This window comes from Delphinus delphis, chromosome 2 (genome assembly GCF_949987515.2).
Source record: "Delphinus delphis chromosome 2, mDelDel1.2, whole genome shotgun sequence".
NCBI lineage: Eukaryota > Metazoa > Chordata > Mammalia > Artiodactyla > Delphinidae > Delphinus > Delphinus delphis.
Window position 1 is genome coordinate 1,002,898 of NC_082684.1, and position 23,150 is coordinate 1,026,047.

Consider the following 23,150-nt stretch of genomic DNA (forward strand, 5'->3'; position numbering starts at 1 on the left):
GCGGCCCTGCCCCTCCCCGCCACGGGCCTGGAGCCCAGGGCCCAGCACTCCCTGCGCCATCCAAGGAGTGGTCCAACCAAGGATCTGCAAAGTCCAATGAAACTCCTCAGGTAGATGAGCGCAGCCACACCCTAGGACAAGCGCGGCCAGGGTCGCTTCTCAGAGAAGGAAGGAGGCCCCAGGGACATGCAAGGACTTCAGTCTACACCCGCCCGGGGGCTGAGGTGCAGCTACAGGCGGGCTGGAGAGGGGGGCTGGGAAACTCACTGGCGTGCTTGTCGGCCAGGGCGATGAGCGTGCTGGAGATGTCCCGCCTTCGGTAGAAGCACACCACCTTGGCCTCCACGTTCCCGTTGGCCGTCTGCAACAGCAAGGCAGGGTCTAAGGCACGCGTGCCCCCGCGGGCCTGCGGCTCCCCGCAGGGGTGTCCCCCAGACGGGGCCTCAGGTGTGACCGGGGACGGGCTCGTCATGCGGAGCCCGTGCCCCAGGGAGGGCCCTGGAGGGCAGCGGCAACGCTGGCTGATGGAGGGGACGCACACCGGACCTAAACCGAGTCTGCACCCCCAACTCCTGTCCTATCCCGAGCCGCCTGAGGACACCAGGTGGACCCCGGCCACCAGAAAGGCCAGCTCTGCCTTGGCCTCGGGAGCTGCCCCTTCCTTTCGGGCACCAGAGGGGGTGTGATCAAGGACAACGACTGCAGGCCTCCGTCACCCGCCACGAGCAGAAACCTGGGCAGCACCCGAGAGGCGCGGCCCTGAGGCCTGGACCCGCCTCCAAGGGGCAGGGCGGCGCGGCGGGGCTCAGCGGCGGCCTCGGCACCAGGATGGGCGGCAGCGGCCAGGACTGACCTCCACCCGGCAGCTCCCGCACCCGGGCTTGCAAAGCGTCCAACAAACGCGGACAGAACGAGCAGCAGCAAGGACACCGTGAGGCCCGCGGGGTGGTAACCTCATACCGAGAACGTGTTTTTTCTTAACTAACGAGTTTACAAATTTTTAATAACGACGCAAGGATTTTACCACAATTCTCATCTTTGTAGGGCTTAGCACAACAGCATTTATAACATCAAACAGAATCATCTTTATGAAAAGTATTTCCCTCTTAGTTATTAAACTCCATTAGACCAGGAATTTTTCCCAAGAAAAAGCCTTCGGAATTTTTCACATCACTGAGCGCAAGTTAAAAGTGCTATCAGCCCCGCTGCTTTACAGGTTCATCACACAACTGCAGAGCGCACGCCGATGAAAACCATCCTCACTCCAGTCCACGAAGGAATGGAAAGGGCATGCAGAATTCTTCCAGGAAAGCCGAGATCAAGTATCAAAACAAGTGAGCGTGAGGGCCTGAAGATGACGCGTCCGTCTTCGGCATGTGGAGACTGGGTTTTTAGAAGCACGACTTGTCAGCTTGTCAGCACGGCTGTGTCAGACCCGTAAACATCTGCAGTGTTCAAGGGTGCCCAGAGTTTTGCAAGATGGGATTCCCAGACCGAAAAGCGCCTCGCAGAAATGGTCCTGGAGACTGTCCGCTGAGCTTGGAACGACGAGGGGCCTTCAACACGATGGAGATGATCTGACACCGCGTCAGGACCACAGAAGCAACTGGACAGAGTCTAGAAGGACCACGCGAGAGCGTCCCGCGGCAGCCACGGTCCCGGCCTCCAGGAGCACCTGGGCCTTGCGTCTTCAGGGCTTTGTCTGAGTCTCTGAGCCACGGAGGCTGCCCCCAGCGGGCCTGTGGAGTCGCAGCAATGCCCCCTCCTGGATCCACACCAGGTGCAGCCCCTCCCAGGGGCCCCCGAGAACGCGCACCTCCTGGGGTTGTGCTTTGCTCCGCACAGCCTCAGCTCTGCGAGCCTGGCTTGGGCCGGACCCTGGAGACCCAGGGCTCCAGAGCGCTCTTCCCTCCGGTGCTCTGCCTGGACCCCTGCTGCCTCGCCCCTCACACCCCCCACGTGTCTCCTGCACCTGCCCGCATCTCCCCCCGGGCTGGGGTCCCAAAGGGCCTGTGGGAGGAAAGCTGGGACAACCGCAGGGCACCCTCGCCCGTTTCCTGTCTCCACGGAGGCCGGCTCAGCGGCCCAGGAGCGAGGGCAGGACGGCAGGGGGACTTCCCACAGGCTGGGGGTGGCTACGGCTCGGGAGCAGGCGGAGGTGGGGTCCTTGGCCCCCCAGGAGGACCCTGCTGGAGGACAACGTGGGATGCGGAGAGATGTCCCACTGGGGTCAGCGGCGTCTGCCTTTCATCCTTTGCTGGACTTTTCGGAGACTCCCACACCCCACGGTCCAACCTGCCTCCCTAAAACCTGGCTTCTAATCCCACGAAAGAGGCTTCCCGGGAGGCCTCCGCCCGTCCTCTGGTCCCCTCTGGGCCTCTCCTGCCTAGCTGGCACCCAGCCGGCCCGCACGGGGCCTGGTCCCCACGCCGCCCCCCCCACGCCTGTCCCGAGGGTCTGCCCTCCGCGCCCCCCTCCACGCACCCCCGTTCTCACCCCCCCGCCAGCCTTTTCCCGTGCTTTCACAACAGCAATTTTCTCCAGCAGTGTAAAGATTTAACTCTTCATGAAAACAACGTAAATGCCACATACATCCAATCAAAGTTCTAAGAAAACTCGACAGTTACTTTGAAAGGTCCCGGGAGGGCCGGGGGAACTGGTGTCGGGCATGGCCCAGGAGAGGGGCCCCGAGGGGCTCAAAAGAGCTGGGCTTTGCCAAGGAAACTCATTTTAGACTTGTTTTCATTTACAGAAAAGAGACAGAGCGCAGAGCAACCCCGCACCCCCTGCCCCAGTCTACATGCCCCCCCTTCCTCCTGACCCCTCAGTGCTCACTCCAGGGTCCGCTCCAGGGCCCCGCCAGGACCCCGCGCCACCCCCCGCTGCTCTGGGCGGCGGCATGGGGACTGGTCAGCAGCCCGCAGGGTGCCCTCCGCCGGGGCGCCCGCTGTCCTGGGGGCTGGACGGGGCTGTGGCTCTGGAGGACCTTGGGGTGGGGGCATTTTCTCAGGCCACTCCTCTGCTTGCAGGGCCCTCGTCTCCTCTGACTCCTACTAACTGGACGTTGGGCCGTTGGAGGACTCTCTACTTTTCTGAGTTTTCTCTCTGTGTTTTCGTCCCAGTTTCTGCTACTGACTTCCAGGAGCCTCTTCTCACTCCCGAGTCTCCCCAGTCACAGCGGCCGCCACGTCTCTCTGAGGATGCCCCCGGCTCGTCTGGCCTCAGTTTCCTCTGCGCCCTCATCAGCTCTCTCCTCGGTTTCTTTTGATGGATCTCACGGTGGAAGCCGTCCTCCCTGCTCCGTCCAGGTCGCAGGCTGAGAGCAGGCGTTTTGCTGGGACGCGACGCCAGCGGCTCAGATCTGCCCCCAGAGAGCACCCTCCGTCTCCACTCTCTCTGCACACGAGGCTGCCCAGCTTCCTGGGGCCGTCAGGGGAGGGCCCTCAAACTGACCCCGTTTTCAGCCCCTGCCTGAACTACAATCGCCTGGGCTGTGCCCATCTCTCCAGCCAGGACGAAGCCCCCATGCCCCGTGGGGTGGAAGGGGAGGCCAGCAGGGGTGCAGGGCTCCGAGGACCCCGAGGGCCACAGCAGACATCCGTGCTCCCCGGTGCTTTGGACCCACGCCCCTTTCCACCACCCCACCCGGCAGAGCTTCCTGGTGCCCACACTTGCGTCCACCCTCACGGGGCGGCACTGCCTCTCCCTCACACACGTGGCGTGTCGCGGCCAGAGTGAGGGCACCGTGGCCACCCTGCGACCACAGGCTGCCACGGCCCCGCCTGCCAGGACGACTCCACGCAGAGGCCTGGCCCCCAGCCACGCCTTCAGTGATCCGCACGGGGTGGGGCGGGACAGACACCTGCTCCCATCGCAGCAGTGGGCACGGGCTGCACCCTCCGCCCTACGGCTCCAGTGGGCGGAAAGCAGGGCTTGGGGGAGGCGCCCGCCAGCGTACTGGTTCCAGCGGTGTGGTGGCCTCACGGGACATCCGGCCACCGCCCCCAGCCCCGGTCACTGACACGCCCAGGCCGGGGCTGAGGCTTCGGGGCACGGGCACGCCGCCCATCTCCTGGTCCCAGCAGGCACGGCCTTAGGGTCGGGGTGCCGCCACGGCTAGTCTGATCCTTGGGAGACCGGCACCCTGACCTTCCCGCCCCACCCTACATGGTCCTGAGAATCGGCTGCACCGCCGCAAGGCCTGAGGTCCAGGAAAGCAGCCCCTCCCCTGCTGGCCACACGGAGGCACAACAAGGTGGCCCCTAGCCAACACGAGTGACAACAGGGCTTCCGGGACGGGGGCTGCTCCAGGGCGGGGGTCCACAGCCGCCCTTCTGCAGGAACCAGGGGAGAGAGAAGCGGCAGAGCTAAGGGCCCTGCTGACCGGGCACCGCCGTGGCCGCAGCCGTGGCCTCAGAGGAGGGTCACACCGATGCCCTCTCCCCCAGTACCCCCGCCAACGCCTCCAACTAAGGAGGGCGGCAGGAGACGTGGGGGGGCTTCCCCCACCGGGCTTGGGGGTCTGCACGGGACAGCGCCCACTCCTCTGACCAAAGAGGCCATTCTGAACCTGTGAGCCCACGCCCACCGCGCCCCACCAGGCCCAGGAGGGCCCCGCCCCCTAATCCACTCGTAAGCGCCTGCCCAGGACGCTCGGCAGACATGGGACGAGAGAGGAGGGAGACGGGCAGGGGACCTTCGGGCTGTGGGCGCCCAGGCGGCTTCCTTCACTCCTCAGCTGGAACCATCCAACCCAGACCCTCTCCTAACACCCTACCAGGGACCCGCAGGGATGGGCTCTCCGGGGAGGGGCACCCCCGCCCCCCAGCAGGGACGGGGCCGCACGCTACCTTGTTGAGCTCCTCGATCCTCCGGATCAGGTACGGGTTGCTGGAGGAGTTCTCGAAGTAGACGTAGTCTGCAAACGGGCGAGAGCGCGTCAGCCTCGCGAGTCCGCCAGCCTGGGAGCCGGCCCCCCGCTCGCCCGCGGCCCGGCTGCATCTGCGGCGGCAGGCGGGGGCCAGGCTCAGGTGGGGTGTGGGGGGCCGCGGGGGCTGCAGCCGGCCCGGAGGGGGCCCCAAGAGCGGCACCGCCAGGGCGGGAAGGACGGCCACAGGCACTGCTACGGCCGGCCCCAGAGACCACGTCGGCATGGAGGCTGCCAGGCCCCGGCCATCCCCCCATGCACAACCCCCGGCGTCCCACCACCTCTCCTCCAAAGACAAAAGAGCTGAACGGAGGCCGGGGCTTTCCGGGTGGAGGAGAAACGGAGCTCGCCGGGGCAGCACGAGGTCGGGGGCCCAGGGGAGCGGGGTCCTGAGGGTGCTGCCGCCCTGCCGGGTCCCCCAGACTTCAAGTCAGCACAGGCTCCCCTCACAGAAAAACCACACGTGCTCTCCGTTTCCCCAACGCCCCCAAGGGCGAGTGGGGCTCTGGCTCAGGGAGGCCCCGGGGTCCACCCGGGAAAGCCCAGGACAGCCGCGAGACCAGCCCCACAGGGGACGGCTGACCGGGAGGCTGTCCTGGCTGGAGTCCGCTGAGGCCTGCACGTGCACACGGCCCAGGTGCCCCCGGACGGAGGTGAAGACCCCGGAGGGATCACAGGAGGGGTGTGCCCGGAGGCTGGCTGGACAAAGAGAGGCCTGCGGGAGGGGCTGGCCGGCACGAGCTTGTTTCAGGGCGACTGCGGCCACGCTGCACCTCGCTGGACCGCACACTCCAGATGGGCGGGTTTTATCACATGTAGATTTTATCTCAACTAAGCAGTTTTCATAAAGGGCCTCAAATCAATCATCCAAGCTTTCGTTCTAAGAAACTAGATAAAGAGCAAATTAAACCTGAAATAATTACTCCTGCGTGTCAGGAACTGGAAACCACCCAAACGCTCCCCCGGGAGGGTAGGGGGTAGCAGACAGGCAGACAGCAGGTCTGCGTCCAGCGACAGAGTCCCGGCAGCGCCAGGAAAGGTGCCCTGGACACGGGGCAGCGGGGGGCTCGGGGGACTGTGCGTCTTGTGCCCGGGCGGCACTTACACACCTGCCGGCAGCTGCCCTGAGCTTCTGAGGACTGGGCTTCACCGCCTGTAACTCGTGCTTTGGTAGGTGGGGAACAAAGAAAGAGGCAGGAGGGGGAGAGGCAGCAGCAGCGGGAGGAGACACGAGCCTCCCCTGCACCCGCGAAGAGGACGGAGCGCAGAGGCAACCGCCTTCCAAAGGGAGAACGAAGGGAGGGGAGAAGCCCCAGCCCCTCCCCGGCCCAGACAGCGTCGCTGGTGAATCGCACCGAACACGGAAGGGAGGCTGAACACAGTCCACACGAACCCTCCCAGAAAGCACTAGAGCAGGGAGCCCCCGGTGGCTTAGAAGGCCGGACACCGCGAGAGACCACAGGGCAGCGCCCCTCACCAACTTGGAGCACAGCTTCTCAGCACGACCTCTGCACATGGAAGCTGGCCACCCAGCAAGGGGACAACGCCCCTTGACCACTGGGAGTCACACCTGGGGACACGTCGAAATCACAGCAGTGGAATGAAGCAGAAAAACCATCTCAACAGATGCAGAAGAGCTGACGAAACCTACACAATGCCTGATAAAAACTCTGACACGGGGGCTTCCCTGGTGGTGCAGTGGTTGAGAACCCGCCTGCCAACGCAGGGGACACGGGTGCCCTGGTCTGGGAAGATCCCACATGCCGCGGAGCAACTAAGCCCATGTGCCACAACTACTGAGCCTGCGCTCGAGAGCCCGCGAGCCACAACCACTGAAGCCCGCGCGCCTAGAGCCCGTGCTCCGCAACAAGAGAAGCCACCGCAATGAGAAGCCCACGCACCGCAACGAAGACCCAACGCCGCCAAAAATAAATAAATTTGTTAAAAAACAAAAAACCTCTGACGCAAACTAGGAATTCAGGGGAACATCCTCGCCTGCTAGCAGGCGTTTACCAAAAACCTACAGTGAAGTCCCGTTTACTGATGAAAACACGGTGCCCTCCCCGAAAGCCGGAAGAGGGCACGGGAGTCGATCCCCTGCACTGCTGCTCACCCACAGGTCCTGGTCGGTGCCACGAGGAGAACAAACACACACATGAAAGGCGTACAGATTGGAAAGGAAGAGAGAAAACTCTCTAAATGCAGAGGACATGACTGTCCACAGAGAAATTCCCAGAGTTTACAAAAAGCTATTAAAACTAATGAGTGAGGGGCCGCTCGTGCCTTGAGATGGACTGCATTCTGCCTATGGCATGCGTTGCCCTCTCCATAAACCTGCTTTCACTTAAAAAAGAAAAACGAACGAGTGAGGGTTTAGCAAGCTCATAGGATACAAAAATAGTGTATTAAAAGTACCATTTCCAATAGCTCACACAAGTACTGAAGTGTTAACAACCTACAGATCTCTGAAGATCAAAAGCTCTGTGCCAAGATCTGTATGCTGAAAACTACAAAACGCTACTGAGAAAAACCAACAAAATCTAAATAAATCGTAACATAAGACATCATGGATCAAAACACAGACCGTCAACCTTTTTCAGTACAGGGCCAGAGAGTAAATACTTCAGGCTTCGCACAACAAGAGGCTAAACCAAAGACATCACTTGGGTACTAATGTAATACATTTCCACAAACATTCTGCCAATGAAATTAAAATCCAAACAATAATAATTGAGTATACTTTTTTGTGATAATCCTGGCCTACTAAGGAATTCTGCTTTGGGGGAGGACAATTTGCTTCATCGGGGCTCAAGTTCACGTTCTGGATCACGAAAACCCATCGCAACGTCCCTGTTAATGCTGACCTGTGACGCGGCCTCTATGTCTTTCTGCATAAAAAGTACCCAAACAACGATATCCATCTGCAAGCATGAAATTTTAATTGAGCACACTCGTACTGGACCCTCTGAGATTTCTCTCGACCTTTCCCTTTCAGCATTTGTGCAGTGAAGGGTGAACCCAGCAGGCCTGGGTCATCCACACCCTGCACATCCAAAGGAAGGTGTGGCCCCTGACCTGCTCCTGGGAGGTTGCCCCGAAGCCCCTGGAGGGTCCTGCCTGATGGGAGCCTTTGCCCACCTGGGGGCACGGGCCACACAGACCATGCCGACAGTGTGATCTGTGGTGGGCCAGAGATCAACCTGACCTCCGGAGGGCTGGACACTAAGGCCAGCCACGCTGATGGTCAGTCATGGCTACGTGACCGACCTGGATAAACAGCCTGGACATCGAGCTGCGTGTGGTCTCACCACCTGTGGCCCTGGGACAGGCCAGCTGGAAGCCTTGGCCTTTCTGCCTCTGCTGACTCTGGCGCACATCCTTTTGTTGTACTAAAGTCAGCCATGGGTGTGACGGCTTTGCTGACCCGGAACTGCAGCAGGCGACACAGTACAGACGGTGGGCAGCTCCTCGAGGCAGCTACGTGGCTTCTGAAACACAGAAGCCTCCTTCGCACGCGCACCGCGGCCCGGAACACACTGCGGGGACTGTGGTCTGAACGCAGAAAACATGCCCGATGCAAATCTGGGTCGGAATGGAGATCCCATTTCTCGTTTTAACATCTGACGGTAAGAAACCGTATAAAGCAGTTTGGGATTCAAACAACGTCAGTCATCACCAAGATGGATGTACCACAGTGTAAGTCTGCAGGAAGGGCCATTTCATGCACTGCTGAGATGAGTTCACAAAGAGCCATCATCACCATGCAGCAGAAACGAATTTCCAAAGGCACTCAGCGTGTGATACTCGTGGCTGAGTGTTCTCATTCTGAAAAATTCCAATTTCTGCCCCAAATTTAAGAAATCACAGTAAAATTTAACCACTGCTACGCCCTCAAGCTGCTGCGTGGTAGGGCAGGTCAAGATATTCAGCTTCCACCTTTTATTTTGGCTGTGTTGGGTCTTCACTGCTGCGCACAGGCTTTCTCTAGTTGCGGCGAGCAGTGGCTTCTCTTATTGTGTAGCACAGCCTAGGTCTAGGCGTGCGGGCTTCAGTAGCTGCAGCACGCGAGCTCAGTAGTTACAGTGCATGGGCTTAGCTGCTCCGCAGCATGTGGGATCTTCCTGGACCAGGGGTCAAACCGGTGTCCCCTGCACTGGCAGGCGGATTCTTAACCACTGCACCACCAGGGAAGTCCTCAGCTTCCACTTCTGATAAAAATTCACAGAACTGATGACGGCTGACTCCTCGAGGTCAAGTGCAGCTCACCGCTGACACAACAGGTGGGATGAAGCACGAGACTCAACATTTTGCACAAACGCCTGCTGACAAGCAGCCCGACGGACCACGGGCTCCAGGCACCTGATGTGTTAACAAGCTTTGTCCAGGAGTCCAGCCGAGCCGTTCTGCTCCATACACCAAATTCTGTTCGCGCACATAGCAGTCTGTCCTACGAGTCAGTTCACGTGGGTCTGGAGGCTGAGAGGTCAGATGATCTGCCGTCTGCAAGCTGGGGACCGGAGCCAGTGGCGAGAATCAGCCTGAGTCCAAAGGCTGAGCACCAGGAAGCCCGATGTCCAAGGACAGGAGAGGATGGATGACCCAGTGCAACGAGCAGGATGCCAGCCCCGCGCCTCTCCGCGCCATCAGGCCCCACAGACTGGACGCTGCTGTGCTGGGAGGGCTCCGATCCAGGCTGACCTGTCCCGCCATGCCCTGGTGGCCGCACCGGAAACGACGTCCCCCCGGCTCCCCGAGCCCAGCCGGGCAGACACAGCATCCTAGTAGAGCCCGCTTCAGTCGGCACGAGGCTGGCATTTTCCCCACTTCTTTGAACATCTCGGCTGTGCCTGGTCCAGGCGGACTCTTCACAGAGGCCGGTCTCCTCATGGGGAGCCCATCCCGCGCACCCCGTGCCCACTCCCAGCCCCTCAACCCGGGCAACCAGCCTCCCAAAGGCTGCTCCTCGGCCAGCTGCCACCACCACGACTGAATGACGCCACCACCAGTAACCGGCTTCGCCTGCCCAGCCGATGAGCAAGCAGACCCCGCTGGAGGCTCTTGTCCGGTTCGCGAACTTCCGTGAAAGAGCCCTGCGGCTGCACCCACACACGCCGCGTCCCTTCGGCACAGCGCCCACGCCCCTAAAGCCACCACCTCCCCAGCCCGGGTGCCCTGCTCGCCCGGCGGGGACGGGAATGCAGACAGGGCTCCGAGCTGCTGAGTTACGACACGTAGGTGTGATTCGCAACGACGGCACCGCAGGTGGGCAGGTGAGCAAGTGAGGTGACCTCACCACCGCTCGACCATACCGAGGCCCCAAAGCAGTGAGGACAAATGCAAACGCTCGAGCACGGCTCGTTCCAACACGACTTTATTTATGGGCACTGAGATTTGAATTTCATGGAATTTTCATGTGTCCTAAAGTATTCTTCTTTTGATTTTTTTTTCTCAACCATTTAAAAACGTAGGAACCATTCTTAGCTCATGAGTCACACGAGAACAGGCAGTGGGCCGCAGCCTGCCAGTCCCTGTAGCAGAGGACTCAGTCCTGGTGAAGATGCCAATTCTCCCCCACACTGATCTCAACCATAGTTTCAACGTGATCCCAATCAAGACTCCACAGTTTCTTTCTGTAGAAACCAATAAGCTGATCCTACCCTTTACAGGGGAATCCGAGACGCCAGAACAGGCTCCACAACGTGGAAAAGGACAGTCAGGGGATTCCCGGCGGTCCAGTGGTTAGGGCCCTGCACGCTCACTGCCAAGGGCCCGGTTCAGTCCCTGGCCAGGGAACCAAGATCCCGCAAGCTGCGTGGCACGACCAAAAAGAAAAAGAAAAAGGACAAAAGTTGGAGGATTCCCACCTGATCCAGATTTGCCGTGAAGTTACAGTAATCCAGACGGCGTGGATTGGCACAAGCATGGCCGCATCAATGGAAAAGAGAGGAGGAACAAAGGGCACCATGGCAAACGGGTTGGACCAAGGTGCCTACAGATGGCGGGGGGGGCGGTCAAGAGGTTAACAGGTGGAGATGGACAACTGGACGTTCACACGCAAAAGGGGAAGGACCCGAGAACCATCACCTCTACCACACACGAAACAATGAACTCAAGATGGGTCCTACACTTGCAAGTAAAACCTGGAACTATAAAAATTCTACAAGAAAACAGGATAAAATCTTTGTGACCTTGGGGTAGGCAGACTTCATATACTTCTCTCTTGTAAAAGAGAAAATTTGCAAAATACATATCTCGTAAACAACTGAAATCCAGAATATAAAAGAAACTCTCACAACTCAACAGTAAGCTTCTTTCCAATTTTAAAAACCGGGCAAAGGATTTGTCCAGACGCCTGACCAAAGGCACAGGAACGGCAAATAAACACGTGGAAAGGGGGCCAGCAGCACGGATGCTTAGGGAAACGTGAATCAAAACTCTAGTGAGATGACCTGTGTGCCAGTCAGACTCCTGTGCAGAGGACCCAGGACCCTCAGCATCGCTGCCGGGAGCACAGGAAAATAATGCCGCCGCCTTGGAAAGTAATGAGGCTGCACTGCGGACAGGCGACTCCACCAGGCAACCCCACCCCTGGGCACTTTCACCCACGAGAAACACCCATAAGAACAAACGTTCACACTCAAAGCTGAGCACAGGTGCTCACGGTCGGCTTCACTCAACCACCAAAACTGGAAATAGGGGCTTCCCTGGTGGCACAGTGGTTAAGAATCCGCCTGCCAATGCAGGGGACACGGGTTCGAGCCCTGGTCCGGGAAGATCCCACATGCCACAGAGCAACTAAGCCTGTATGCACCACAACTACTGAGCCTGTGCACCAGAGCCCGGGAGCCACAACTACTGAAGCCCACGTGCCTAGAGTCTGTGCTCCGCAACAAGAGAAGCCACGGCAATGAGAAGCCCGTGCACCGCAACAAAGAGTAGCTCCGCTCGCCGCAACTAAAGAAAGCCCACGCGCAGCAACGAAGACCCAACGCAGCCAAAAATAAATAAAATAAATAAATAAAAAATTATATATAAAAAAAAAACCTGGAAATGGCCCAGCTGTGATCTGAATATCAGGTCCTTCCAAAAGTCACGCTGAAATCCTAACCCCAAAGCCATGGTATCTGGAGGCAGGGCCTTTGGGAGGTGCGTAGGTGGGGCCCGGAGTGGGATTAGTGCTCTTACAGGAGACCCCACAGAGCTCCCCAGACATCGAGGCTGCTGGAGCCTTGACCTGGGGCCTGCAGCCTTCAGAGCTGCAAGAAGTTGGCATCTGTGGCTGCCCAGCCCCCAGCGGCTCACGCCTCGTTACAGCAGCCTGAGGGACCGAACCGGCCCCAGTGTCCCTTCGCTGCTGAATACACCTCGGTACGTCCATTCGATGGAACCTATTCAGCAAGCAGAGGATGAGCCACCGACACGAGGACAAGTCCTGGACGCGCTGCACCCCATGAAGAAGCCAGCGTGCTGCATGCCGCCCTGTAAAGGCGCTCTGCAGCAGCAGGGGCAGGTCGGGGCTGCCAGAGCTGGGGGGGCGCAGGCGGGCTGACTACAGAAGGCCAGAGGGCCACTCGGGTCGCGGAAGCAGTCTAACCGCTACCCCCCCCCCGGCCTGTTTAGGGCCACACACGTGGGAGCGTGTGCGGCCGTTACACAACGGTGTGCGTCTGCCCAACTCCAAGAACCGCACACGTAAAAGGGTGCTGAAAAGTGTACTTCAATAAACCCAGATTTAAATGCAAAAAATACACACAGGCCGCTCCTATTTGTCTCAGTAATGATGTACCCTAATGTCACCACTAACACCGAACTACCCTGAACTGAGCCATCGCCCCATGGGGAGCCCAGGGTCAGGGTCCCACCAGCCTCGGGCCACCTCTTCATCAGCAGATCGACACATAACCTGTCCTCTGTGAGAGTCCATTTAAAGACACCGTATCCGGTACGCATCACATCGTCCATTCATGAGTGCTGGGCCCGTAGCCTCCCTGCGCTTAGGGATACGGACGCGCTTCATGGCTATGCTGAGGGGCACTTGAAACACCGAAATCTCCAACTAAAAGCTCAAAAATTCAAGTGGCATGGTCCTAAACAGGCCGGGGGACCCATCCCTCGTGGCTCCACTCGTTACACATCAACCTTAGGGAGACGGCGGATTCGCAAAGACGATCCGTGAGGAGTGATGGGGCTGGACAGGATGTGTCCGCTGAGCAAGTGGGCGGGCTGGTCACAGCCAGGAGGCCACGCGAGGGGAGCCAGCGGGGACAGAGGCCCCACAAGAACACGGGCGCCCACCCCAGGAGGGCCGCCAGACCCGTCAGCATCCCTCCAGAACCGCCTCCCACCAGGTCCCCTGGGGCTGGGGACCCCGCGGCGGGAACGGCGGGGCGCCGAAGGAAGCCAGACTCCTGACCCTGCAGGACCGTGTCCGCTTTCACCTGCTACACCTGGGCCCCACCAAGCCCAGAGCCAGGACGCCTGCACGCGGGCCCCCTCCGCTCCCCTGTCCTCGCCCCGGCAGCTCCAGCTCCCCAGCCAGGCCTCCCGCGTACACACCCCGCTGGACGGAGGCCAGACCCTGACTGGAGGGGCAAGTGGCCGATGACCACGGGGCCCGGCCTCCCTCCAGGGGCTGGAGCACAGGGCGGAGGCTGACGGCCAGTCACGCGGGCGCCAGAGGCCGGGTCCCAGGCCTGAGCACGGCACGTGTCCCGCACATCTCTGCAGACAGAGGGACAGAGCCGTCCTCACCCGCACGCCGGGGAAAGCCCGGCCGGTGCCCACGGCTGAGTTCACTGGAGCACGTCCCCCCGCGGCCCTGAGCTGAACCCAGTCCCCTCCCACGGGGTGCGGCCGCCTCTGAGAGGCGACCTCCTGCGACCCCCAGGGGAGCCCCGCCCGCGCAGCCCGAGGAGCCCACTCTGCCCGACGTCCAGACGGACCCTCGGGGAGCCAGTGTGGCCGCCTGGACCCCTGCCTTGCAGAGGGCAGGGAGGTGGCGGGCCTGCCCTCCAGGGGTGCCGAGCGCGGGGGTCCCTCTGGGCGTGCCGCAGCCACGCCCCTCGCTCCCGAGGCAAGCAGCCCCCACCTCCGGTCACCACCGCCACACGCGTCACCCAGAGGAACCTGGGCCTCCATCTCAGGGGCCCATGCCCAGCTGGGACCCCCGCACAGCAACAAGAGGGCCAGGACCCCGTCGGGGGGCGATGGGGGGCCACCCAAGGGCGGGGCCGAATCGTGGGGCCCCGAAGATGCTGGGAGTTGACCCCCCACCGCAGGAACCACTAAGCAGTTTGAAGTAGGGGAGACGGAGCAGACCAGCTGCTCAGAAGGGTCATCTCCTCAGGCAGCCCAAGAATCGCAGCCAGGAGAGGATCAGGGCGCTGCAGGGCCGGGAGAGCAGGCGTCCCACGAGAAGGTACAGCTCCAACCTGCATCCCACTGACCGGGAGCAGGGAGGCCGCAGGGGCATGGCCAGCGCAAGACGACGGGCAGCATCCCCGAGGCCACCCCTGGAAGCCCCGCCCGCCAGGCCCTCCCCAGGAACCTCACCCCGACGTCAGCCTGGACCCCCCGGCTGTGGAGACGGCACCAGCACCCTCGTCCGTCCACACAGGGGCCCCCAGAGCCCCTGGAAGGCTGTGCCCACTGCTACAGGACACGGGCCCCCTGCTCCCTGAAGACAGACGGACAGGGGTGCAGGGCGGACAGAGACGGAAGGCAGGACAGGACATTGTGTACAACATCAAACTCTTGAGAGAAGGCAGGCTGGGGGTCATGGGGGGCCTCAGGGCACCCCACCACCCTCACCCCGCCCCGAACTTCAGCGGGAGACAGCTGGGAGGAGGGGCCCCTGTGCCAACCTCACCCAAGCCACCCTTCGGGCCCCGCATGCCAGCACCCACGTCCACATGTCCTGGGAAGGCCACTGCGCACTGCAGGGGTGCCCGCCCTGCCACGTGAGAACGTCCCTGCTGGCCCCGCACAAGTCTGGCATTCTCCCGCGTGTGGGTGTCTTACCTAGTCAAAAGTTAAAATTAAACAAAGAAGCATTTCTGACAACAGGACAGGATACAGATGACAAAGGCAAAAACAGCAGGGGCAACGGAGACACTGTCAAGCTGCCTGGAGGACTAGGGTGTTCCTATCACCTTTTCAAAATATATTTTTAAAAATCAACTATCCGAAAGAATGGGGGTTAATTTCTTACAACGATAGAAGAAAAACAAGAGACGAGACCTGAGGGGAGATGGTTGCAGCCCGCCCATTAAAGACATACCCACCGCCCCAGTGACCGTGGTATCGGTGGCTCCTAGCTGTTGGTTTTTGCTTTCTGTCCTGAAACGTGACAGCACGTCTCTGCACAGAGACAAAAAGAGGTGCCCGTGGTGCCCTCAGTCCATGGCTGGTTCCAGAAGACTGGCCAGGTGCCCCCACTCCCCACGCAGAGCGCAGACCCCAGAGGGAGAGGGTTCGTGGACCCTGACCCCGCCACCCGCGTCCAGGCCTCCTCCACCACATTTGCTGTCACCGCCGAAGGCAACTCTCTGCCCAGGCTGGGTCACTTCCCGGGGAAGAACCAGGCCCTGTCCCCTCCCAGGCTGACCCACTCCGCCCAGCCAGTCAGCTGGCACAGAGCTGCAGCCATGCCTTCGCCCCGCCCAGACATCCTGGCAGGGCCTCGGGACGGCCCGCCAGGTAGAATGCAGGCCACCCAGAGAACGCTGGACTCTGCTAACTACTTTCTAGTGCCTGTCCCTCCCATGCGTTATTTGGTACAAACTTACGCTAAGAAACTGTTTATCTGAAATCCAAACTGAACGGGCATCCTGTACTTTCCTGGCTGAGTCTGGCACCTTTGGAAAAGGTAGAGCATCCTGAGTGGAGACAACAGGGGCGGCGGGGAGGGGGGCTTTCCCAGACTCTGCTCCTGCAGTGCCCCCCAGGCCAGAGCAGGCTGCCCAGGCAGGGCCAAACCCCAGCAAGAGAGGGGCGTACCTTCCTCTGTCTGGGCCCTGAGAAATCCAGACACCGCCCCCCAACCCCGAGCAAGCAGCACCTCAGGACAGGATGCCAACCTGCCAACACCCCGCCCACCGGAACCACTGGCCTTGCAGACCTGGGGCAGCGCCTTGGGATTCCATACAGAAACTGGGGACGGAACTGCAGGGACCAAGAGGGAGTCCAAGTGGAAGCGGTCCTGCAACGCAGGCCCTGGGAGGGCCTCCAGGACACCCTCAGGGGGACACGCAGACCGCTCCCCTGGAGGAGGCACCGCAGGACACAGAGATCCTGGTCAACACCGTGGGGAAACTGAGGCACGGGAAGGTCTGAGGGTGGCCAGGCCCCCGCTGACTTCGCAGCCAGATAGGTGGCTTGAAGCCCACATGTCAAGGAGTGGACACAAGTGGCGATCGGGGCATCCACGGCCTGGATGGGGCAGGGACAGCTCCCCTTGGAACCAGTCCCCACAGGCAGGCACGGTGGAGGTCCCACCCACTGAAGCAGGGGCTGGCAGAAGTGCCTGGCAGCGGGTGAAAGTGCAGCAGGGGCCAGCTGAGGGCCTCCAGCCCCCAGCCGCCGCCACCTCCTCCTGCAGCCTCCGTGCCTCCTCCAACCAGGAGCTGGGCGCCTCCGTTCTGCGGACACTGCTTCATTTATTCAGCGTGCCGACGTGACCGCAGGGCCAGCGCCTGGGATGGGAGGTAAGACCACACCTGCCGAGGGGCTTCCGGCTGGCTAAACCCAAGGGGGCACCGGGCGAGCTGGAGGGTGGGCAGACCGGAGGGGCCTCAGGCTGCGCAGGAGGCCAGGAGGGGTCTGCACTGCGGAAAGGTGGCCCAAGAGGGCACGGGTTCGAGGAGCACTGAACGGGCAGCTGCAAGGGAGGCAGGAGCCCTGGGCTGCGCAGCTGGGGTGAGGCAGAGGCCGAAGCTACCAGGGCGGAGAAGGCGGCTCGGTCCTGGGGGTGACCCTCCCGCCTCCATCCACAGACGGCAGGCTCCTGCTTGGAGTGGCGAGGCTAGGAAATGAACAGGCCCCTCCCAGAAGGGCCCCTACACTGCAGCCTGCTCCCCACAGGCGTCCGCCAGGGGCCTGAGCTACACGGGGTACAGGCCCCCATTCCCATGACCACCTCTGAGCCAGAGAGAGCAAGGGAGGGCCTGCCGGCCGGGCAGGTGCTGCACTGACCCCCTGCACAGATGGGGGTTTACGCCCAAGGTGACAAGGCTGGCCTGACACTCGGGGTCACCTGGCCAGAGAGAGCGCAGACTGAGGACAGAGGACACTTGGTAAGCGAGGCCAGCGCCGTCCTCAGCCCTGACGCACTCCACCAAAGGTGGGCAAGTGAGCATCTCAGGCTCAGAGAGGGTGGGCACCTCACCTCCCTGTGAAGGACCAGCTCAGAACCCCATGGAAAACCCGCGGCACAGCCTCCCGGAGCCCCCGCCCCACGAAGAGGGACAAGGCCCAAAGCCGGCGGCTTCCTGGGGCCCAACTGGGAGGACGAACAGCCCAGGAAGCCGGCCCCCCAGGGCCTCAGCCAGCTCAGCGACCCCCTAACCGGGGGGCTGCCTGCCCCTTCTGCACCCTTGCAAGGCACCTCCCTGCTGGGCTGGGGAAACAGGACGCAGCAGGAAGTCTGGGGGTGTCTTAGAAAAAAGCATGCTCGGGGTGACCACAGGCTGCTGAGGACCCGGAGAGGGAACCCTGCTAGGGGAAGCCGCCAAGCACACGCCCGGCCCAAGGGGTAGCTCAGCCGCCCCTGGGCTCCCACGCATGGGGCTCCCCACCCCAGAGGGGACCCACTCCCCACCCCAGCACCCGAGCCAGCCCTGCCTGCCCCGGTGGGCACTCCACACCCCTGCGGCCCCCAAACTCCCGCTCCCAGGAGGACAGCCAGCACCGCCCCCCCCAGACCATGTGCTCCAGCTCTGCTCCGGGGTCGGGGGCTCCCGCCAGGTCGCTGGCCCGGAAGCATGCTCTGCGACTTCAGAGCCTTCCACAGTTCCTCTGCCAGGGCCCAACAGGCTACACGGTCGGCCCCCAACAGGTGGGCAGAGCCCCCGCCTCCCTGGTGCGCCGCTCGGCCACTACCCGCACCGGCTCGTGAGGGCCGGCCCAAGGGGTCACTTCGGGTTGGGATGAGCATGGCCGAGGCAGAGGTGGCGGAGGAGGAACAGGCTGCTCAGAAAGGGGGGGGAGGGGAAGGAGATGGGGTGGGGTATAGAAGAGTGGGTGAGCGCTGCCGGGGGAGGGGGAAGGACGGCCCAGCCGGGACGGCCTGCAGTGGGGGAAGGGTGCAGAGGCGGAGGGAGGGGACCAGAAGTGGGCCGATGGGGGGGCTGGGCCGATGGGGAGGCGGGCGGAGGAGGGGAAAGGGAAGAAGGGAAAATGGGGGAGGGAGGGATACGACGGGGGACCCGGGCAGGGGGTGCAGAGGGGGCCCGGGCGGAGGTATGGCGAGGCCCGGGGCGGCGGTTTGGGACCGAGGCAGGGAGGGGAGGAGAGATGGGGGACGGAATGGGGCCCGGGGGGGATGGGGACCCGGCGGGGACTGGGGGGATGGGGGCCGGCGGGGCCCGGGGTGGCAGGGTCGGGCCCGCGGCGCATAAAGGCGGCGGCGGCGGCGGGCGGACAGGCGGCGGCCTTACCTCCGACCCTGTACATGTTGGCGGCCATGTCCGGCGGCGGCGGCGGAGGCCGCAGGCTGGGCCGGGCTGGGCGCGGGGCTCGGCGCGGGCGGCCGGGAAAATGGAGGCGCGCGGGCGCGAGGCGCGGGGGCGCGAGCGGGCGGGCGGTTTAAAGGGGCCGCGCTGCTGCTGCCGCCGCCGCCGCCGCCGCCGCCGCCGCCGCCGCCGCCGCCGCCGCCGCCGCTGCCGCTGCCGCCGCCGCCGCCGCCGCCGCCGCCGCCGCCGCCGAGGCCGCCGAGGCCGCGCAGGGACCGAGGGCCGCGGTGCGGGCGGGAGAGGAAGAGGAGGAGCGGCCGCGAGGAGGGAGGGGCCTCGGGCGCCACCGCCCACCGAGTGGGCGGTTACCCGACCCGCGGCCGCGCGCTCCCGGACGCCGGCCCGCGCCCGGCGGGGTCTTCCCCAAGCCCCTCCCCGCAGCGGCCCCCACCAGCCGTCCACGCCGGTCCGAGTCCTTCCTGGGCTTCCCGCTCCTCCTTCCCACCCTCCCTCCTGTCGCAGGGTCCCCTCCGAGTCCCTCACTTCCCTGAAGCGCAGCGGCCCAGCCGCGGCCTCTTGACTCCCGGCCCGGCCCTCTCCGCTCACGGCAGGGGTCTTTGTCCCTGCCCCACTGCCCAGCCCCACGCGCCGCCCGGACAGCGGCGGCGCCCCCATCCCACCTCCGTGCGGGCACTGCCTCCGTGGACTGTGGCCTGAGGAGAAGGCCAAGGGAGGCGCATGGCCGTGCCCAGAGGACCCTCTGCAAGGCCCCGCCTGAGAGCGGGGGTCCCGCAGGCCTCTCTGACACGGCCCAGAGCCCGCGGCTGGTGGGGCGGGGGGCGGTGCGTGCCCAGTACAGCGAGTCTGGACGGGCCCCTGTGGGTGAGGCACCTGCCTGTCCTCCCCAGGCCCGGCAGAACCTGCAACCGAGTGTGAGCTTAAGGTCCGAGGATGGTGGGGAGCGAGCGCGGTGGCCTGGGCGCACCCCGCAAGGAAAAGCAGTGGGTGCAGGGGGGAGTCCCGGGTGGAGAGTAGCGGGTTCCCGGCCACGGTGGGAGCCAGGACCAACCTGGCTGCTAGGAGGCCAGCGGAGGGAGGTGTCGGGGCCCCAGGGTGACTGCCTTGTCCACTCAGGGACATCCCTTCGAGACACGGAGGGGAGTGGCGAAGGGGTGGAGCTCAGGAGAGGCCCCCGGCCGAGCACCTCCGCCGTGATTGACGGCGGCTGCAAGGGAGGAGCTTAGGACTCAGGATATCTAGGCAGGTTCCCCAAGCGGGGGCGCTGGGGGTGGAATGGTCTCCCTCCCCCAGGCCCCCGTCCTAGCTTCGTGGCTTGCATCTCCTCATCTGAACAGCGAAGGTGCAGCATGAAGTCCCCTTCCACCTACACCTAACAAGTCGACCATAAAGTTAGTTAAGAACCACCGATAAGTGCCCAGGCAGGGCTTTCAGCTTTCCGCAGGGCCGCCCGCCTGCCAGCTGCGGGGAGAAGCAACAAAGGGCGGGGGCTGTTCTCCTCCCTGGACGGGGCCGTGGGGGTGAGCGGCAGTCCGGGCTGACCTCCACCGGAAGCAAAGCCACGGGCCGCGTCTCAGGGAAGCCGCTGGAATAACAGGTCTCCCCGCTCCCAAAGCACAGTGACGTCTAATAAACCCTCGGGAGACAGCACAGAGCCCCCGCTCCTCCGTTGGCTTCCACACTGCTTTCCCCTCTCCAGACTAACAAAAAAGGGAGATTGCATGCAATGCCCAGCCCTTACACCAGCTCAGCGGCAGGCCAACAGACCAGAGACACCTCGCAAAAAAGACTTAGGAATTCATCCATTTAGTAGCAGAGGAAGTAGACATTCAGGAGAGAGCCGGGAGGGTGTGTGAAGGTGTGGCCAAGTCCACGGCCTCAAGGACAGCAGGGGGCGGGGGTGAGGCACAGCGGGAGAGACCTGAAGAAGCAGAAGACAACTCCACAGGAGCCCTGGAATCTTAGGAGCTTGACAGGACATGAGATCGGTAATCAGAAGTCAGAGAGTAGATGGCGGGACAGCAGAACGAGAGCAAGGTTTAGGAGCTGAGAAAACACAGTTCCTCAAAATCACGCCGTCGCTAGAACAAGAAACAGCGAGGGGCAGGATGTCGGGCGACTAACAGGGACGGCTGTGCGGTCCAGTGGGGAGCGGGGGAGAGGTAATAAACATGACATTACGGGCCTTGAAGACAAAGTGATGAGGGTCAGGGGACAGGGTGATCATAGTGAGGGCACTGTTTGGAGAGGCTGAGACATTGCTGAAGGAGGGACCCATGGGAGTCCAACGGTGGGTGAAGTGGCCCAGAGGCCACTCGACAGGGCTGCGTCCTTGTGCAGGGCCTGGAGAGTCCCGAGTGACCTGAGCTGACCTCTGGTGAGGGATGGGAGAAGCAGCAGCAGATGTGGAGGCAAGAGGCCTCAGAGGAAGGCACACGGTGCCAGAGGCCGTGCACGGTTAGATAAAACACTCAGAGACTCACTACAGGAAAGTTCCCCTGGAGTCACCTGGGAGCCTCCAGGACCACGGTGGGGTGCAAGTCACACGGAGACCCACCTCGCCTGCTTACTGAACTTCAGGGATTCTTAGAAGCATTTTTCAGAGAAAGCATGTCACATACAAAAACAAAACCCCAAGTTGGCCCTGCTCTCTCCAGCAACATTCAAAGCCTGAAGAGCAAATTGCGAGGGTAAGAAAGCTAAACTGAAGAATCCTGCCCCAGCCAAGTTCTCATGCGTGTTTAAAGGCCTCAGGGAAACATTTTTAAACCTAGAAGAACCTGAGAAATAAAGTTCTTTAAAAATGTGAAAGCTGACCTTTAAGACAGCCAATAAAGATGTAATTGAAACAAAGACTGAGTGGGCAGGTGCTGGCGGTGAGCTCGGCCCCCCAGTGGGATGCGGATATGACACGTGGAACGCAGGGGACGGGAGTGACTTTGCAAGGTGGGCCGGGGCCAGAGGGGAGGTGCCGGCACCCTTCACCGTTCAAAGCCCGGCATCGGATGGACGCACACCACCCAAACCCCAGTGACACCCATCTCTCAATGTTTGTTGTAACTTCTAAAAATAATCTTAGCAAAATCTTGTAAACTTGGGGTGAAGAAGCGTTCATCTAATTTCAGCGATCATGTTTTCCCTTAAAATTAAATTTTTAAAAATTTGAAAGAATTCTACACTTATTCTGTATTTTTTTTAAGATTCTTTTTTTGATGTGGACCATTTTTAAAGTCTTTATTGAATTTGTTACAATATTGCTTCTGTTTTATGTTTTGGTTTTTTGGCCACAAGGCATGTGGGATCTTAGCTCCCCGACCAGGGATCGAACACGCACCCCCTGCATTGGAAGGCGAAGTCTTAACCACTGGACAGCCAGGCAAGTCCCTATTCTGTATTTCCATATATCCTCTCGCCTCTGCCTAGGCCTTTAGAAATATCTGAACAACCTCCACCTAATGTCGACAGCGGTCCTCTCGATGATGAAATTGTGGGCGAGATTTTTAAACTTTATTGTTGGATTGCTGAATAGTGAGCAAGTGTTCTTGTAAAGCCAATGAACTCATTTTTTTCAACCGGCAACACTGGGCAGTGACTGTCTGTGGCCCTCAGTAGGGCACGAACTACACACACCTCCCAGGCGCCCTGCCAGCCCTTGGGGGGGGTGGCGGGGCGTGCCCTGTGGGCTGGGCTGGGGGGCTCCCTTTTCTGCCTGGGGTGTCCAGAGTGGCCTCTGCTCCTGCTCTGAGCCCACCTGATCCACGAGAACAGGCGGGTGCGAGGGTACAAGGGAGACCACACAGGAGGGTGGCCGTCCTCTCTGCCACAGGAGAACCTAAGCAGACCCCCGGCCCGGGGGTGTCACTGTGAGTCTGGGGAGGTGCATTGCTCCTCCTAGACTTCAGGAAGGGACCTCCCGGTTGGGAAGCAGAGTAAAGGGACACTGCAATGTCCACTGTCAGCAGTGACTGGGGGCAGTGTCCTAACCAGAGTGGTGCTGTCTGACCTGTCTGCTGGGTGACACCCTCCTCTCATCCGGGTTCCCAGGCCCCCTTAGACCCTCCTCTCTTCCAGGGGCTCCCAGCTGGGTCACTGGTGACGTTGGGACCCGGTCATTCTCAGCTGGGGGTGGGGGGGGCGGCGTCCTCTGCTCTTGGAATGTTGCGCAGGCCCCAGCCTCCAGCCACTCGATGCCAGAGTGCCCCTCCCTCCGACATGTCACATCTTCACCCCAAACCTGTGGCCGTGCTGGGTTACGTGGCAAGGGGGGAGTTGAGGTTGCTAACCAGGTGGCCTTAAAATGCTATCCTGGGGTGTCCAGGCGGCCCATCATCACAGGGTCCTTAAAAGCGGAGGACGAGGTGCTGCGCTGCTGGCTTTGGAGATGGAGGACGGGGCCCCGAGCCAAGGTGTGCGGGCGTCCCGAGGAGCTGGAGAAGGCTGGAGCCCCCGCAGGAAGGCAGCCCTGCCCACGCCCTCGTCTCAGCCCAGCGAGACCCGTTTCAGACTCCTACAGAACTTAACGTCCATGGATTTGT

General features: G+C 61.7%; 1 protein-coding gene across 2 annotated transcripts in view; it reads right to left on the bottom strand.

Moving 5' to 3' along the window:
• MTA1 (metastasis associated 1) overlaps positions 1–18,732 on the bottom strand; it is a 37,756-nt gene extending 19,024 nt beyond the window's left edge. For both annotated transcript variants that reach the window (XM_060003801.1, XM_060003802.1), the window contains exons 1-3: positions 18,583–18,732; positions 4,851–4,918; positions 268–361 (exon numbers count right to left, since the gene is read on the bottom strand). In XM_060003801.1, the coding sequence (XP_059859784.1) occupies positions 268–361; positions 4,851–4,918; positions 18,583–18,610 (190 nt within the window). In that variant the 5' untranslated portion in view covers positions 18,611–18,732. The remainder of the gene's footprint in view (positions 1–267; positions 362–4,850; positions 4,919–18,582) is intronic.
• Positions 18,733–23,150: the final 4,418 nt, after the last annotated feature.